The sequence below is a fragment of the Protopterus annectens genome, chromosome 4.part0 (genome assembly GCF_019279795.1).
Source record: "Protopterus annectens isolate FY-2018-M chromosome 4.part0, PAN1.0, whole genome shotgun sequence".
NCBI classification, from domain to species: Eukaryota; Metazoa; Chordata; order Ceratodontiformes; family Protopteridae; genus Protopterus; species Protopterus annectens.
In genome coordinates this window covers 501,972,921-501,992,049 of record NC_056733.1, presented here as the reverse complement: position 1 = coordinate 501,992,049, position 19,129 = coordinate 501,972,921, and the positions used below count along the sequence as shown (strand labels likewise).

General features: G+C 40.2%; 1 protein-coding gene across 1 annotated transcript in view; it reads left to right on the top strand.

The window, feature by feature from the left end:
* The first annotated feature begins 1,958 nt into the window (after positions 1–1,958).
* Positions 1,959–19,129, top strand: part of LOC122799397 (sodium- and chloride-dependent GABA transporter ine-like) — a 372,008-nt gene continuing 354,837 nt past the window's right edge. The window contains exon 1 of the mRNA XM_044068418.1: positions 1,959–2,514. Coding sequence (XP_043924353.1) covers positions 2,253–2,514 — 262 coding nt within the window. The 5' untranslated portion in view covers positions 1,959–2,252. The remainder of the gene's footprint in view (positions 2,515–19,129) is intronic.

Sequence of the window (19,129 nt, the reverse complement as noted above, 5' to 3'; positions counted from 1 at the left end):
TTTCAGGACTGATCAAGGAGGAGCTCAGTGGATGTATATTTCTGCTGTTTTGTTTTTTTTTTTTTGTTTGTTTGTTTTTTTTGCTGGAGGTTTAATAGGTTACAGCTCACTAGCAATATTTATTTGACCAGGAAAGTACTAAGAATGAGGGCTACACTAATGTGCTACAGCTATATCTAAGGGAGAAACTGTTGAATGTATCCGTCCAGCTGTGGCGCACAATTGCGCAATGCTGAGCGATGCTCAAACAAGTAGAAAGCTCCTGAAACACAAGACGGATAGCTGAACAGTCTTATTCTTAAATGTGAGAAGGCTGTGGTGCAGTAGTAGTAATAGTATATAAATGCTCTGTCAAAACTAACTTTACATAGATTAACTAGCCTTCTCTGGCAACTGTTTAAAATCCCAGAACCCCCCATCAAATGCTATTGTGATGCCTGAGAAGATTTTCAAATATCAAGCTTATATGTGTAATTATAAACATTCTGAAATGTGATACCAAAAATCAAGCATCACTGAGCATTCTAAACAAATAACTAAATAGCACTGCTTTATAAATGTATATCAATAACTATGTGCTTTTTGATGTAACAATGTTTTAATAATTATTTGCATTACATAATAACTTTATGGCTACAACTGTAAAATTGGAGGAGCAGTATTCTATCTCAGGTTGTTCATGAACCAAACCAGCCTTACTTATGCGACTCTTCTAGAAAACAACATCAAACTCCATTTAGGATACACTGACTGAAAATAACCCAGTATAAAATGTCCATTAAAGCAAAGGCTTAAATAAAACAAATTACTCATATCAGCTCATGTCTTAGTCTTACTATATACGTCATTGCGATTCATTAAACAATTTCCACGCACAATAAATTGCTGAGAGAGCCTACACTATTTTGCTGTAATACATTGTTTTATCCAGAGCTTACATATCAACTAATTTCTTTAAACCGAAAAAAAAACAGAGCGTCCGAGTGCGAAATCCGACCTTCCATTACAGTGCAGACACAGACATGATTCAGGAGTCTTGCGATTCAAAATAAAGTTAACTCATTTTCATTATAAAGTCAGACTTCGATAAGGGTGTTTAGCTATTAAACACTTAGCCAAACCTACATAAGTTTTTATGCTAATTGTATTGTCCCATATTGTGCTGTAGGTGGATTGGATACTCTAAATTGGTCCTAGACGCGCGCGTGTGTGCGCGCGTTCTGTGGAAGATTGGGCCCCGGGCTGGCAAAACTCCACTACCAATCATGAGCGGACAGGTGATCCGCTGTGCTAACCGAGAAAAGCCGAAAGAATAAGTATTGTCTCATAAGACCTTCGCTTCTTTTGCCAAACTATTTAATGCTCAAGTCTGACAAGTATGGACTAGGGTTGCCACCTTTTCAAATGGCTAAAGTGGGACATTTTAGGTACAAACATCATATTTTACACGCCGACACATACCCACGGTCAGTACAAAGGTTAGAACTTAACTTTTTTGCCTAAATAAAAGCTTATTCTTGTAGCATTTTAGTTGCTTATTCTGTTTCTTATAACATTTAGGTATTTTAGATACAGAATAACTGTTTTATGAAACTATTACATAAAATATAGGAAATAATTTTGTCCTAAAATCTCAGGACATTTGCCATTTTTACAATTTTTTATCAGGACATAACTGCCCAAAGAGGGAATGTCCCTCACAAAGTGGGACAGGTGGTAACCCTAGTATGGACCAGACAACAATGATCAGTAGATTGCCAGGCATCAAAGGAAATAAAAGTTGCCGTATCCCGTCTTCTACATAGTCCGCTGCTATTTACCGTAATCACATTGCATTCTAGGCGCACCTCCTTTTCATTCAACGAAGACAGCAGCACTCGCGGTCAGAATCGCCCACGTGACGACTTTTCGCCGACAATAAAAGAGCGTGCCGTGGACAGGTAGTACAACAGGGGAAGTAGTCAGGGTACTGTGTTATTGCGAGTGAGGGAGATAGAGAGGTGCTGTGTTATCCTGGGAGGTTTTACTACACTGTTTAGTGTTTTCTCACATTTCAAGGACAGTCTGAATCCCCTGTTATAAAATAACAGAAACAAAAGAACACAGCTGCACAGTTACACATGTTGTGGTGGTTCTAATATTATTACTGCGCTTATTTATATTTTATCTGCAGTTGTTTTGCTGGAGTCAGTTGCATAATAATTATCTGGTTACGCCAAGAAGACCGCTCTGTAGTTTCACAGTCCGTTATTATGGGGGTCGGAATGCAGAACACAGACCTGTTATCAGGCTCAGGGAATACTCGGGCAAAGAGAGGTTGCCCTTGGCATAGCAAGGGGGATAGCAACGGAATAAAAGAAGGGGGGTCATCACTACTTCCAAGCACGGACCAGGGTGTTGCTGCCAGGGGAACGTGGGGCCGACGATTGGAGTTCACCCTTGCATGTATAGGTTATGCGGTGGGGCTCGGAAATGTATGGCGATTCCCTTACTTGTGCTACCGAAGTGGTGGAGGTGAGTATATTGCTGTTTTGTCATTGTTCTTCAGAATATGAAACTATAATATAACTTACACCTGCACTGGTCATGGTCAGTTAGGCGTCTGCCATGTTCAGTACTGGGGTCTATGAGCCTGAGCTCCGCGTGTGTGGGAATGAGAATTTCCAAATTAGGGTATCTTTTCGGGTGCGCCATGAACTGCATTTGCACTTTCAGTATAATATGTAAAATGATAGGTGCTGGGAAGAGGCCGTTTATCAATGGCCGAGGATGATTGGTATAGTGAAACGTTACAGCATCCTTGTCACTGACAGATTTCAGTCCTTTAGTTGGGACTGGCAGCGATTTGGCTTGCTGTACTGGATACTTTTTTCACAATACTCTACTCTTGCTTCTTGTTCATCAGTTTTATTACAGGGATCACATTATTTTGGACTAAATTCATCATCAGTAATAAATAACAGACGAGCACGTTATAAAAGTGCTATTAGTCATTGGTATGTTCAGGCCCAACGTCAGCAGCATAATGTTTCGTAAAATGCACTCTTGAAAGCAAAGAGGCGTGGCCCTTATGTAAGCATGCAGCTCAACTTCCTCACTGATGGGATCAAAGGCCCCAGACGTCAAAACCAGTTTTAAACATTATTTTATTGTATACAACAGGATTTGCATCAGCGTGGATTTTCTGCACAATAACCCGTACGAACTAACTGACCAACTGTAATCCTCAGTAATGTACCACAAAATCAAAAAAAATACGAGGGACAGAGTTGAAATATGAGGCAAAGTCAGGGACGTACTGTAAAATCAAGGACAGTTGGTAGCATACTTCTCAACCTCTTAGAGCAAGAAATCTGGACAAAGCCATCAATAATGGGAGGACAAAGGCCCAAAAATAGTAACGCTTTTTAAACATTGCACTTACAAACTTAGCAAATTGATAAAATAACAGGTTTTGCATAGCATGCGTTTTTTAAAGGGTATGAAGTCTGAAACTAAAATGTCTGTCATTGATTTCTGACCTCAACCCTCAATGAGTTCTCATTTATTTTCCAGCCACAATTTTATGAGAAAGGGACCACAAATATGAGGCAAAATATGTATAGTTGAGTGGTATAGTTGATTGGTATTTAAATCTATAGTTATTATTCATCTGGGACTATATAACCGACTTTCTTAAATAGTGGAGAGGCTTGAAGAAACATTATTTTGCCCGGCAGGTGGCTGTGCATGTACACGTGCATAGTTCAAATGATTAGAGTATCAAATTTAGGGAGAAGAAATGCACATGATCATAAAATCATAAATTTCATAAAACAGCTGTCCACAATTAAGTACAAGATAGCAGCTATAGAGAAACTGTTTAGACAATTATAAACCTAAATGTTTAATTATCTCATAAAGTGTTATGGTGTATACCAGTGAACAGACTTATGTTAATAGTTTTTTGCTGATTGCTACATTTTCAGTTATTGATTCACTTTCAGATATCCACCTTTATAGTTCATAGATTAGTACTAAGCTAACTGCCCTTGCGAGCCATTTTAAGCCTAGCCATTTATCCCTTGTGAGGCTCAAACCCTGCACCTTTTGCTTGCAAGGCAAACACCTTGACCTTTAGGCCACCCTGTATTTTGTCTTTCAGACTAGAATGCAGACTAAAAATGATAAACCACCACCCCTTCTAGTCGTCATGGGTTGTAGATAATTTGGTGCATAAGAGGCTTAATTCAGATGTATGGCATTTTGTCAAAAATATAATACCAAAAATGTGAATGTAGGAATCCACATTCAGATGAGTACTTTATGAGGCTTTGTTCCCTGAAGCCCTCAGTATTGGGCAACAAGCCCCAAGGCCTAGTGTGTCCATATGAGTGCATCCTGTGATAAATACAGGGCTGGTTCTCTACTTTGAACCGCTCCACTGCAGGAATACGTTCTGGCTCATTTGTTTTTTTGATGAGTAAAAGTAGACTTTTTCAGTAAATTACCATACAACCCTTGACCCTTGTCCCAGGGTTATCTCCAGTAGGATTGGACAGTTAAAGTATTTTTGTTTAATGAGGATTAGGGTCATTGACAATTGTTAGGAACTGCAGGTGTGTCATATCTACATTTGTAATTAAAGGTTGAACTAAGGACGCTGTACATAAACACATTTAAGGGTTATGGCTACTTCTTTTTGATCCTTGAAATAAAGACATCCTGTTTTCAGGAGTTGAAATTCCAGGATTCAAAATAAGTTGTAGATACCATTAGTTAGGTTCTCCTATGACTCATTGACAGCCAGATCTAGACTGATCCAAAATAACAAAATAATGCCCAAAACACAAGCATGAAAGATTTAACTTTAAGAGTTTTTTTTACAGGGGGAAACTTTCCTTCACTCCCAGATGTGCGGGAGGGGGCACCCCCCCCAAACTTATAGACTAACTCCATGGTTGAAACAGTTTGAAGAAGGGGGAATCTCCCAGAATAAGTAATTTCCTGTGGATAACAGTAGCTGAAGTTCTGGCTCTCAATCCTTTTTCCTGCGGGCAAATGAAGCTTGAGGAATTCCATCTCAACCAACTGTAGGGAAGTCTGTTTAGTTGTGCATTTTAAAACTAAGGTTAAGTTTGAAGTTTATAGCATTTTATAGTATAGTTTGACTGCCTAAGTAGATAATTAGGAAAAACAATAATTTATGCAGCTTTATTGTTCTATTCCTAAAATGCCAACTTCTTAGAAATTTTTTCATATATACGCAGTTCATTTTGTATTGTATCAGATTAGCAGTCAGAATTAACATCCATTGGCCCCAATATGCAGTTTTAGTTTCCTAATGACCTCACTATATAAAGGACTGGCTTGTTCCTTTGAAAAATTAGTACAGTAAAGACAAATTTTCTGAAGGTAATTTAATCCATAAATTAGCTGTTGTCTTTAAGAACAGTCTCATTCTACGGCTTTAGTCAATTTTGAAAGCTGTGTATTTTAAGGAGTGCTCCAAAATCTTTACTGAGCATCAGTTCTGGCATGTCTGACCGACCATTTGTGACATCTTCCAGAAATGAGTGAGTGTCAGATATTTCTCTGTCGGTCCTTTTTGTAGTCTTGGAAAACTTTGCAGTGAACTTTTTGTTGCGTGACTGCTTTTGCCTTCCTGTAAAGCTGATTTTTATTGTAATTATTTAATGTCATCATGACTGCCTTAGTGGCGTTTTTATTTTAATGGGCCCATCATTGTTTTACAGTGTGGAATACTGGTTTGTAAGTGCAACTGCTGTGTTTGTGTGACCCCAGCATTCATCTGTACAGTTTAATAAAAGCTGTCTCTCACTTGTTTTGTTGGCCCATTGGTGCAGGGGTGAATTGTTTGTCTATGATGCTTATGACCTGAGTTCAAGACTGGGCTAGTGTTGATGGTGAGGGCTGGCTGCAAGAAAGGCCTGTTTTATCAATGACTTAAACTCTGTGGATGGTTCAAATTACTGTCTTTAAATTTACCATGGATTAGTCACACACTACACTCACAGACCAGTTGTGAATTAGTTTATCTATGTTATCTAGTTTCTTATCTGTAATGATGTGTGGGCATTTAAGGGATATTTTCAGTGAGTCAGTTCTCAGTCCTGTCTCTTATTTGTCTGTGTTTTTTACATTGTAATATTGTGATGGCAATGACAGCTGTTTTATCTGAGGATTCCAGTACACCACTGTAGTTCAGCTATCGGATGACGGTGACTTTTGAAGGCAGTGTGATATGTTACACTGTAGAGGGTGCCCCACATCTAATGCCATAGTTAAAGACGTTTACTTTATTTTTGATACTTTTATCTGTTGTCATTAGCTCTTTACCACCATCATTTCTGTTCAGCAGTGTTCTCTTTTTAGTATTCACTGTGACTGCTTTAAGAATACCCTGCACTGACTGTATTTGAATGTAGCCAGTGGCACAATAGACAGTGATGCCGCCTCACAGTAAGGTTTTCCAGTTCCAGATGAGTTACAGCACAATGGCACTAAATGTACAGAACCAACTGGTATTACCAACATCCTGGCAGATAGGTTCAGTGCTAACTTTACCCCCCTCTTACCCCCTAAAGGTCCCGTCTCTATACCGGAAGAATGCAAAGTTCCTGTAAACACGGCTGCACAGGTAAAAAGCACACTCTCCAAAGCCAAGAACACAGCATCCATGGGACCTGACAAAATCCCAGGCTGCATTCTACATGAACTACAGAATGATCTGGCAGGTGTTCAGTCATAGCCTCACCTCACGCTTTGTACCCACTGAATGGCACACAGCGACTGTTATCCCATTCCACAAAGGGGGAGCCACCACGGACCCCAGGAACTACTGCCCCATTAGCCTAACGAGCCTGGTCTGCAAGGCCATGGAACTTATAAACAAAGACATTGGTAATCTCCAAACCCTGGACCCCCACCCAGTTCGGGTTTGTAAAAGGCAGATCATGTCTTCTAAACCTGATAGACTTCTTTGAAGCAGTCACCAAAGCCGTAGACGAGGGTAAGATGGTTCACACAGCCTATCTAGATCTCGCCAAGGCTTTTGACACCATCCCCCACTCTAGAATTATAGATAAACTCACTAAACTAGGTATAAATCCCTATGTCACAAGGTGGGTTGCCAACTGGCAGAACCCATACTGTGAAAGTAGCAGACTCCAAATCCACTTCAGACCAGTGACAAGTGGAGTACCACAGGGTTCAGTCCTGGGTCCTCTCCTGTTTGGTATCTACTTTTCTGAAGTACAGGCTAACACAGAAGGTCTCTGGCTAGCAAAGCTCACAGATGACTGCAAACTAGGAGCCATAATCGAAACTTCTAACGATGTGGACATCCTACAAAAGGGCCTCACTGAGACAGATGCCTGGTGTTAAAGCCATGGCCTCAAGCTCAATGCCAAAAAGTGCATTGTCATCCCCTTTGGTAAAAACTCTGTACCCATGAGCTACCACATAGGTGGTAGTCTACTTAACACCGAAAGTGTGATAAGAGACCTTGGGACACAGGTGGACAGTAGTCTCTCCTTTAATAATCACATTGCCACAGTAGTCAGGAAATCTTTTTACGTGGCACACCTCATCACAAAAGGTTTCTCATCCAGGCAAAAACAGGTCATTGTTTCCCTCTGCTCGTCACTCATTAGACTAATTATAGAGTACAATGCCCCTTTTGTTATGTACCTCACAAAGACATCTACAACAACTGGAAAGGCCGCAGAAATACCTCACAAAGAGGATTACCGGCCTCAAACAGATGCCCTACGCAGACCATCTAGAAAAACTCCAGCTTTACTCTGTCACATATTGCCTACTCAGAGGCAATCTCTGCCTAACACATACAAAGCTATGTCAAACCCAGATCTGTTGGACATGCTCCACTTAAAAAAAATCCCAATCCCTCCGAGTTACACGCTCTAGGGACCTAAACCTTGTCACCACAATAAACAGAACATGTTGGAGGGATAGATTCCTGTCCCAGAGACTTCCCATACTTTGGAACAAGCTACCCATCTATGTAAAGTTCCTCATTAGCACTCTTCAAGAAAAATCTTGATGATTGGATGGGAAATTCACCCCTGGGATCACCTCTGTGGCTCTGCTCGACAGAGGGACAGGAAATAATTTTCTTGGGTGGCGAAAGCCAGGGTACCTTTTTGGCTAGGCTTATATAGGCCCTAGGGCCAATAGCCTAGTACCTACCTATGAACGTATTTCTCAGTTGGGGTGCCTTCTGTGCGGTGTCTTTATGTACCCCCTCTGTTTGTGTGGGTTTACTCCAGTTTGTAGTCACAGTCCAAAGACATGCTGTAAGGTGGATCTAGCACTGCAAATTGCCTGTAGGTGTGTGGAATGCAGAAGGAAGGCCTTTAAACCTGCTTTTGTTTCCCCCCTTTGTCTTGAAAACACCATAGCTATCCGAGTCTGCCCACGGGCTCACTCTAGGAGTTGGATGCAACTTCGAAGAGAGGGAGTGGTTACTGTGAATGCCTCAGTGAAGCAGTGTATTTTAGCTTTTACCTGATTTATCCCACTGACCGTCTTGATATACTTAATTCAAGCAAAAAGTAAAAAGGTCACGAAGACGAACCATTCAGTAAAAACTTCAAGAAAGACTTAGCCAAACTAGAGTCTTCACAGTATAATATCTTAACCCTCCTGCAGTGGAGCCACATAGCATATATGTAAATGGTAACATTGTTTCAGCTACATGGCTTCTGACTTTCTTTGACTTTACTTTTGGCTTTTTAAGTCTGTATGGATACTTTCATGCCAGTGAGGCTTTATTGGCCTGAATGTACCCATAAAGACTTGAAAATGCTAAAGTCATGGTACTGGCCTGAATTTACCCATAAAGACTTAAAGTCAACCGTAAAAAGTCATTGGCATTCAAAAGCCACTCGTATGTCCTTAAGGGATCATTTGCATATATCCTATGGACATTGATTTACTTAATCAGAATGGTAGCCTATGGACACAAAATTTGATTTTTGTGTAGTAATACTTCTGGAACTTAATTTTGAGGATTGTGGGGATACAAAAAGGTAACATATGTTTCAGTGAAACTGCTTCCTCAAGGTTTAGGGAGTAATTGGTGGCATGTGCTTCAGCACTCCCAGCAGATGTTACAGCACTGTTGTGAGTGCCTTTATAATGGAATATCCAACTTTAAGAGCTGGTGAAAGCTGTGAAGTGTTACAGTAACCTGCACAGGAGAGGAATATGGGATTTCAATGAAAGGATTATTAAAGCTGGTAAAATTTTGTAAGGCCTTTACAGTAAGCTGGATATGGGTTGGTATTTTAGGACGTGAAAGTGGGAGATTATAACAGAGATATTATTTGGTGGCCACTGTACCCTTATGAACTTATATAATATGTCAGTTATTGTTCAATAACCATGGTAATATTCTTCTGCCTAGCAGACCCTAGGGATTTCAGAAAATGTGTAGTCATTCCGAGCTAGTGAGTATAAGAACTATCTTAGCATGTCCCACTCAAAGAGAATCCAGGGCCTCAAACATTATCTTACACTGACAGGCTAAAACCCCTGTCCCTCTACAGACTCCTCAGAGGTGACCTCTGTCTGGCATACAAAGCCTTGATGGTACTGCTGCATATCCACAAGTCAAGCTCAACTCGAGGAATACACACTCACGATCTCAGCCTGGTCTGTGACATCAGTAGGACTTGGCGGGACAGATTTGTGTCCCAGAGACCCCCCCCCCCCCCCCCATCTGTGGAATAGACTTCCTCTCCATATCAAGCAGAGCACCTCATTATCCCTTTTTAAGTGCAACCTGGATAACTGGATGGGAAACAGAAAATACACCCCCTGGGATTCCACCTGTGTCCCTGCTGGAATCGGCATTGGGTGCTGACTTGGCTAAACATGGGCTAAACTCTTGGCTAGGTTTATAAGGGCATCAGGGCCAATAGCATAGCAACTTCATGTGATCCTATAAGAAGTACTGATTATTCATTTGAAGTTAAGAATATGTGCATATAAACCTTACAGCAGGAGAGAAATGAGAACATGTATTTCCTTTGGTCAAAATCTGGCTAGATATATGTAGATATTGCTCTGGAAAGAAATAATTGCATGGCAGTACTTTACTAAATTAGGATACAAACAACACAGAGCACAAAGTACATGTGCCTGAAGTTGGTTTCTTAGCAGTTCTCCAGGATTAAACCCCACTGAGTGCACTACAGGTTATTTACTCACTGTTGCCTGTATTAGACTCTTTTCTTAGCATTTATTTTATGTTGATGAATGTATTAAATACTTTTTGTCAGGTTCGAAACTGCATTGTTCTGTGTTTTATTTACTGAGTTTTCCAGATGAATCAAATTAGTAAATTAGTACCTCTGATAATCTAGTCTACCTTTTAGACCTATGTTTTTAAAGCACTATTAAAACTATGTCTAATAAATGGAGTAGTGCCTATAGTGTAGTTTGTCTCTTCGTGCTCACTAACTTAGACTGAGCTGTGAAGACTTTTTGTAGCACAGTTGCCAGTCTGCTTTCTTCTAATTTTTGAACATACAACCTTATGTCTGTGACTGGTCATGCTGTTTTCATTCAGATTTCTAACATCTGTGCTGCCTTTCCTCTTTGCTTCTTATACAGACTCTCTGCATTGTCTCGTGTGGTGCCTCTGTGTTTAGAATCAGAATCCAGTAATGTTCTATGTCTGAGAAACTGTCACCACCCGGTGTGCAACTATGAACATTCTCCCCTTTTAACAGAAGTCTAGGCATGCCTTCTTAACACAAGATTTGCTGTTGCCTTGTTCCCCCTTAAATATACTGCTATAGTTGTATTTAATGCTTATCTTGAGTTGTTCAGTCATTTTGAGTACAGGTCCCTTTTCTATCCCCCTTCAGCAGCATTTTCTTGACTGTATTGTTTCTCCTTTGTACTTGCATCTGTTTTCACTTGAATTTGTTTACTATATTCAACACTTCAAGCTATTTATGAGACTCTATTTGTGGCTGTAAACATTGCTGTATGTGTTAAGGTGAAACTAGAAACAGACATTTTTAGTATTACTTCTGTGTTATACAATGATAAATAGCACATCATTTTTATTTGCTGCATGACTAAAACTATTTTCTGTCAAACTCCAGTTGTCCATAGGAAGATATTCTAGAAAGGTGCAATAATTTACTAAAGTAAACAGTAATTATGTGTTCATGTGTGTATGTCTATATGTGTGTTTGATATGAGATGGGAAAATGTGAAGAGAAAGTCTGTCTAACAGGTGACAATAATGTTCTGTGGTGCCCCTTCAGAAACAGTACAAGCAAAAACAAAAAAAAAAAAAACGAATACATAAAGATTAAAAAAATAATTACAAATAAACTGTAATTTCACTGTTTAGATCTTAAAATGGAGTGCTGATCTTTGTTTTCTTGATAGTAGTACTGCTGTTTTAAAGGTTTGTATGTCCAGGCATCACTATTTGTAGAGCTCAGACCTCCAGGTAAATAGCATGAAACTTGTCTTTGCACTCATTTCCTGATGGAACTGTTATGTAGTTTAGTGCAGGAAAGTGTTTTTTTTTTTATTATTTATTTGTTTGTATGTGTTTGGCTGTTACAGCTTTTGCAACATTTCCAGGTTTTAGTAATATACATTATAGTTTTGGAGTAAGCATCTGAAGACTTCATGCAAATGATATCACTGCTTTGGCATTTTGGCATTACATTTGTTCACACTCACACTGATCATTAGTCATTTTTGCCCTGAAAATGTATTTGTTGATCTGAGAATTAGTTAATGGTGTGTGTGTGTGTGTGTGTGTGTGTGTGTGTGTGTGTGTGTGTCTCCCTCTTGCCAATGATGTATCTGGTCAATTTCTGCTTAGAGGTTTAGGCAGATCCCTTCAAGTTGTCTATTTGTATGTGTGAATGGCATAACCACAATTTCTAAATAATTTTAAAACACTTTAATTGACCCCCCCCCCCCCGATTCAGATCATATTTTTTTCATTTTGGGTCCATAACATACCTTCCAGTGAAGGCTGTTCTGAAGCAGTAGTTTCATTATTTCTGAATCCAGTGACATTATCAGTTGCCAGGTATTTGCATCCATCAGACGGATTTATAAAACAAGTGTCAAAATTAGTCTCGGCACAACACCAAAACTGTCAGTATAGGGGTTGTGGATGAATAGATGTCCCAAGAGCAAGAAGGAAAACATTTTCTTTTCTCTTGGTTTTTATTCACCTGTCTACAGCATTTTTTTCTGTCAGTTTCTGATTAGATATTCATTACCTGGATCAGTTTGTTCATTTTTTTTGGGGGGGGGGGTGCTGCACCTTGACCATCAGGTGATAGACTCCCCTCCAGTTTCTCCTACCTTGGTGGTGCTACTTCCCATTTGGGCTAGCTTGCTGGAGTAGGAATGGGAATTGTCTAGCATCCATAACCCAGTACCACTCTTATGGTGAAGCCACCTTGACACGGTGGGAAGGGTAAGTAGGTGTGGCATCTGTTGGAGATGGAGAGAAGTCAGGCTACCTGCAGTATCAAATGTGCTTCCCTCCCTAAAGCTGTTCTCTTAGGCTCTACTGCATCTGTCATGCTAGACTGACATCACGGGGCGAGTGCAATGGCATAGTGAGAGATCTGCCCCTCCCTACATGGTGGCACATTACTTATGCTGCCTGCCCAAAACACACAGTGCTTCAAGACTGCACTGTCTCCCATGCCTTGCTCATGTGTCCCCAACCTGCCCTTATACTCTCTCCTGTGGAGCCTTGTCATTACTCTCCTTCCCCCATGCTAGTGCCAGTAGGTGTGTTGGAGCACTAGTAAAACTCTGGTCACCTTTTTCACAGTAAGGGCTTCAGCCCTGTTGGCCAATGAAGTGTCCAGTCAATTCCTACATTTTAGGCAGATCTCTTCCAAGTTGCCTGCAGGATTAGTGGAGCTGAGAAAGTTGCCATGTCTAGTGGAGTTCCTCAGAAGTCATTATTGAGCCCGTTTCTTGTTCACAGTTTACAAGCTTCTTCTAGGACACATGGAATGAAATGTTTCAGCTAGGCTGATGATGGTAGTCTCTGCCTTTCATTTGACTCTTTTCTTTTAGATTTGATTAGTGTTGTGGATTGCTGTATTTTATTCATCCGGAAATGGAAAGTTGAAAACTGACTGGGAAGGAAGTCTTGACAAGACTGCAGTTTTGATAGTGCAGGTAGCACTGCATGGATCATTTACCATTGTTGCTGATGTAGAGGTTTAATGTGATGTCAGTATCATGAGAATAGAGTAGCTTCAATAACTAGATAACATCTTGACTGTATCATGTGCAGGGAAGGGTTTCATGCCCCTGCTGCATCACTTGGGGAGGGGGGAGCTGTTGAGCAGGGACAGAATCACTTGGCTGAGCATATCACTGCAACTGACAGATGTACCTCTTGGATTGGAGTGTTCATGCACCCCTGTGTTGTGCACCGATATCTGCAGCGTATTTGAGCCTGGCACAGAAACCGTAACACAACCACATTTTCCAGCATTTGCCTCCTGTATAGGGTGATGCATACCCCCAAACCATGAGCCTTTCTGCTTGGGAGAGAGGTATCCAACCACTGAATGGGGCACACCAAGGTTCACTCCCCATTAAGCATGGGGATAAGGCAAGAAATGAGTACGGTGAATACATATACAAAAATACATGATGTAACAGTTAGTGGTGAGCCCCACCAAAAATGAACATAGAGATGAATAAATAAATAAGAATTTCTTTAAGTAAGATGTTCACTATTTCTGTGGTTGGCTGATCACCACAGCCCCATTTCTTAAAGTTCTTCCAAACTTTGCTGAAAAAGCAAAATAAGTTGCTACTGACCGAAATACCATTGTTTACTTCTGTCCTTTTAATAATGGTGTTACATCAGTTTCTTTTCTGATTGGTGTAACAGATAGTGTAGCACAGTATAATGTATTTTCTTTTACTTGGACCATGTTGGGGAAAAGAAATTTCAAGTCCTAGGACAAAAGTTTTTCAGAATAAGCACCCCCACCCCTCACACACACACATACTGAATGTGCTGCAGGTCATTATAAGTATATTGCAGGAGTTCATATGATTATGCTGAGAGCTAAAAACTAATACAAGAAAACTGTTTTTCTTTTAATTGTAACATAAACATTCAGACCTCTCCCAACATCTTCTTTAACTCGTACAATATAACAGTTTGTAGGATTGCTATAGCTGTATAAAAATTAAAAACAATATTTATTTCATTTATTTTCATTTTTTTCATTACATGCCTTAACTGGTTCAGTGTTGAGGGGGAGCCTCTGAACACATTTTGGCAATAATTGGGCATAAGGCAGTAGAGCAGTCTGACCTGGGACACTGGCCACCCCAGCAAGGAAGAAAAAGGACTCCTGGTATTTTTGTTTTTAAGTTTGTGCCAGTATTCAGAATGTTGACATTGCAAGATTTGTTGCCTCTCTTTCCTCACCTGAGATGTTTTGGTAACTCTAGATCTGAAATATGCATATCATCACATTCTCATTGTCACAGAGTTTAGATATTTTCTAAGAATTTCTATTTCTGGGTTATATTATCAGTTCTCTGCAGTACCCTTTGTGTATCCACTGCACCAAGGATTTTCACAAAATGTCTAGCTCCTGTAATAGCCCATTGAAGACTGCACAGCATTCACTTCTTTCTCTTTTTAGATAATTTACTTGTCTTTGCTAAGTCTGTTCCCAAGTGTCAGGAGTCCGTTATATGGGTAAAAAATATCATTATCGACCTAGATTTCCAAATAAACATTCAGAAATTACTGCTCTCTTTCACAAGATATTAGTTTTATGATGCCTTCTGGACTCCCCGATGCAAAAGGCATTCCTTAATGAAGAAAAAGTTGAATTGTAAATGAAACTGTTCCAGAGTTTCTCCAATCAGTGTCTTAGTTTAGAGAGTATCTCAGCATATTGAGGTTTATAGCTTCTATTATTTTTATGATTCCTCTGGTCAGGTTGCAAGTGAGAAATTCAGTGAATTGGAAAGACTGTTTGGACCCAACATTCCCATTCACTGGGCATCCAAATTCCTGTACTGAGCTTTGTGAAGAGGGAACATTGATGGAGAAAGACTCTGAATCCAGACCTCTCTGTCTCTCTCTCCCATATTCCCTGCTCAGTATGTAAAAACAGATGGATCAGTTTTCCCTTGGGGAATTTTGTCTGTGGGAATAAGTGGCAGAGTCTCTGCCACAAATTAGTTGGGCCAAAACACATAAATGTGAAAGAGATGTTAACTGTGACTCGTGATATGTAATCTTTTCACCATCTGTGGTCCTCAGGACCTTTTTCAGGTGATAACAGACAGTACCATAGTGATGCAGCACATTAACAGACAGGGGAGATACCAGGTCTTACCTTGTCTGCAGGCTGGCTATGTTAGCTTGAGAGGTTGCTCTAAAGCACTACACCTTTCGTTTCCTACATTCTATCAGAGTAAAATGTAATTGCAGACAAGCTGAGCAGAACCAGGACAGACTGTCATGAATGGAAATTAAACATGGGGTGTCTTCCAGGAATTGATCCATTTCTTGGGAGTACCTCGTTCAGATCTATTTGCTGCTTTTCAAAACCGAGAACTCCGTGAATTCTGCTCCAGGATTCCTTGCAAACAGGCCTGGAAAATATGTTTTTTCATTCCCTTAGTTCCTTTATGCATTTCCACCCTTTCCACTGATATCTGTGGTAATTCTGAATATTCAGAAGTAGTCTCTAAAGATCATTGTGGGGACTTCGTTCTGTCTCTGGCAGTAGTGTTTCTCCGTTCTTAAGGAATTGGCCAAGGCCACTAACCACAGGCTTCCTCACAGATTGGATGTACTCACACAAGATGGGGAGTTTGATGCACCCCAGTATTAAACAACTACAACTGACTGCCTGGATAATTCAATTTAGTTGCCTTTCTGGTACCTTGTTTCTGAGGATGCACAGCAGGTACTAAAGAAGGCAAGAAAATCTGCCACTAGGAAATCCTTTATTGTTAAATGGAAATGATTTCCTAGTTGATGCCACACTACAAATTAGGGCCCAGTATGGGAATATGTATCACTGGTTCTATAATATTTGTGTGAATTAATGTCCTCTGGCCTATCTTACTCCTCCATCAAAGTTTATCTGTCAGCCATTTTATTTATTTATTTATTTATTTTACATTTGTTAACCATTGCTATCAGGTTACAATAGCAAATTAAATGATTAAATAGCAACATGATTGTTTTTTGGTATAGACATCATATATGCAATAGTTAGATGGAGAGGCGCTCTGCAGTGCAATAAAATTTAACAAGAAATCAGTCAGGAAAATTAATAAACTGGTTATAATGGCATAGCAAATTAACAATAGCTGTGTGATTGTAGATAGGGTTAGAGAGGTTGTATACAGAAGTAGGAATGAAGATATAGGGTTAGAGAGGTTGTATACAGAAGTAGGAATGAAGATATAGGGAAGTAAAGAGGTGATGTCCAAGAAGACAGACAGGTTGAAGTAAATGATTTAATGGGGCAGTGTTATATAGTTTAGATGAGGTAGACAGGTAAGAATGTAGGAGAGGGAGGGAAAAAGAGTGGATAGAAGGAATGAAGTGGAGGGAGAACAGTGTTAGAAGTAAAGTTGGGGGAAGGAGTATAGGTGTATGGGTAGTAGTTTCAGGGGGGATGACTACAATTTTAGCATGTCATATGTTCATAGGTTTATAGGCGTGTACTAGGCTAACGACCATTGGGGCCTATTTAAGCCTACCCATACATCCCAAATCTCTGACAAGTTCTACTACCAAGTGTCAGCAGGAGCTTGGGAGATGAAATATTTACAAGCAGGGGCTTGAGAGATGAAACACTTTCAGGCTGCCTGTATCCATTAGAGACATTGATGAAAAATCGGGGATGAATTTCTTGTTTATCATCTAACTGTCCAAGTTACAGTTGTTGTGTTAGGTAGGGACTGTACTTCATATGGATGGGTAGAGATTGAGTAGCCTCTGGGATACATACCTCTCTCTCCAGCAGGTCATGTTTATACCACAGGCAAGGTTTACGTTTTTAGAACGAGTTAATTCTAGTGCTGTTTGTTTTGCGGATATGCAGGAGGTTCATCAGGGTGGGATGTGACTGCCTTGTATTCCAAGCATAGATCTCCCCTCAATAGCCTGTAGGAGACGGGATACAGGAGTAGGACTTAGAGGCAGTCTGCAAAGAACATGTTAATTATGGCCTGTATTCTTTTAGTGAGGAACCTCTGTCGACCTTCCAGTTGTTGGATGTGCCGGTTTGGTACATACCAAAGGGGGTATTGCACTCAATGATAGGTCTAATTAATGCTGAATATAGTGGAACAGTGACCTCCTTGGACCTGGTTACCATACCTTTGTATGTTGTACAACATAGAATTATTTCCTTCCAACTGTAGACATGTTATGGTCAATGCCTAGATAACTGCCATGGACTTGGAGACTCAGAGAGTAATCAGAGTTGGGTAACTTCCTGTAGGAGACTATTATGCATTACTTGGCATTTCGTTTTAGTCCATGGCTCTGGCACAAGTTATTTGTCTTTGTCAGCTTTTAATGGAGAACATTAGGAGAACATTAGTGTCGATGGGGAATTCTATGACTGCTCCTAATTTGCATTCATCTGAAAGCCCTTGACATTGGCCTTGACTTCAGAGAAGTTAATGCCTAAAAAGAGTGGTCTCAGGACTGATCCCAGAGAGACTGAGCTTGTGAATGGCCACTTTGCAGAAGTTGACTCCCCAATTCTAACTTCCTGGGTCCTGTCTGTGAACCAGCTGGCTATCCACTGAGTGACATAAGGGTTTATTCTTAACCTCTTGAGTTTATCAACAGTGCCCTAGAGGGGAATTGTATCAGGTGCCTTGACCCGGTCAAGATAGTGTGAGTTATTTTGCCCTCATCCATTGCTTTGGTGACCTTCTCAAAGAAGTCTACAATGGTGAGTAGTTATGACCTGCCCTTGATGAAAACAAATTAGGTTGGGTCCAGTGTTGGCGGTTTGCTGTGTCATCATTAATCATTTCTATGATAACTCTTTCCATGGCTTTGCATATGAGATTAGTGAGACTTATAGGTTTGTAGATGGTCCACCTTTGTGCAGAGGGATGACTGTTGATGTTCTCCATTTATGAGGCAAGAAGTCTGTTTAAAAGCTACAGCTAAATAGTGATTCCAGAAGGACTGATAGGTTGTGTTTCATGCTATGTAAAAGGCATCCTGGGATATTGTCTGGGCCCATCAATGCAGTGTTCTTGGCCTTAGAGGGAACATTGATGATCTGTTCCCTAGTGATAGTGGGGGAGTTATATTTGATGGTATTTCCTGAGGGGGAGTTGAGGGGGAGAGAGGGTTAAAGTTAGAGCTGAATTTGTGTGACAGTAGGTTTGCTATGTTTTCTGACTCTGTATAGGTGGCTGCTTTAACAATGATCTGTATGCACAATCGTGTATTGCCTTTGAGGTTGTGGACATAGCTAAGGAATGCCTTTGTGGTTGTTCTTGGCCTGGGAGGCCAAATCTACCTCAAATGTGGCTTTGGTAGACTTAATTTGTCCTCTGAGCTGTTTGTTTAGTTTAGTGAGTACTTTTATCCTGCTGGATGCTACAGCTCTTATTTTTTGCCATGATTTTCTTCCTTCTGTTATACAGCCTATTGATGTGATTCCACTGTGGTGGCTTTTTTGAGTTAGTTCTTACTTATTCCTGGTGGGTACAGCTGCCTCATGCAGCTATTAAACTGCTTGGATAGGGTTTATGTGAATAGTTCTGCATAGACATCAGTGTTCTCAGGATTTATGGAGCTTGAAATTTTGCAGCTTATCACTTAATAATAAGAAGTTGTCTTAATACCTGAACATTCCAGGGTTAGCTGGGTTTCCTGGTTTTATTTTTACTTCAACAGAGACCATTTTATGGTCTGACCTTACCAGAGAGTACATTATATTATGGGATGTGCAGTGTTCTACCATATAACTATGGACAAGATCCAGTATGCTTGTAACCCTGGTCGGCATATAATCTGAACCGGGGAGTTTGTATTTACAAAATCCAGGAATCTCTGTGGCTG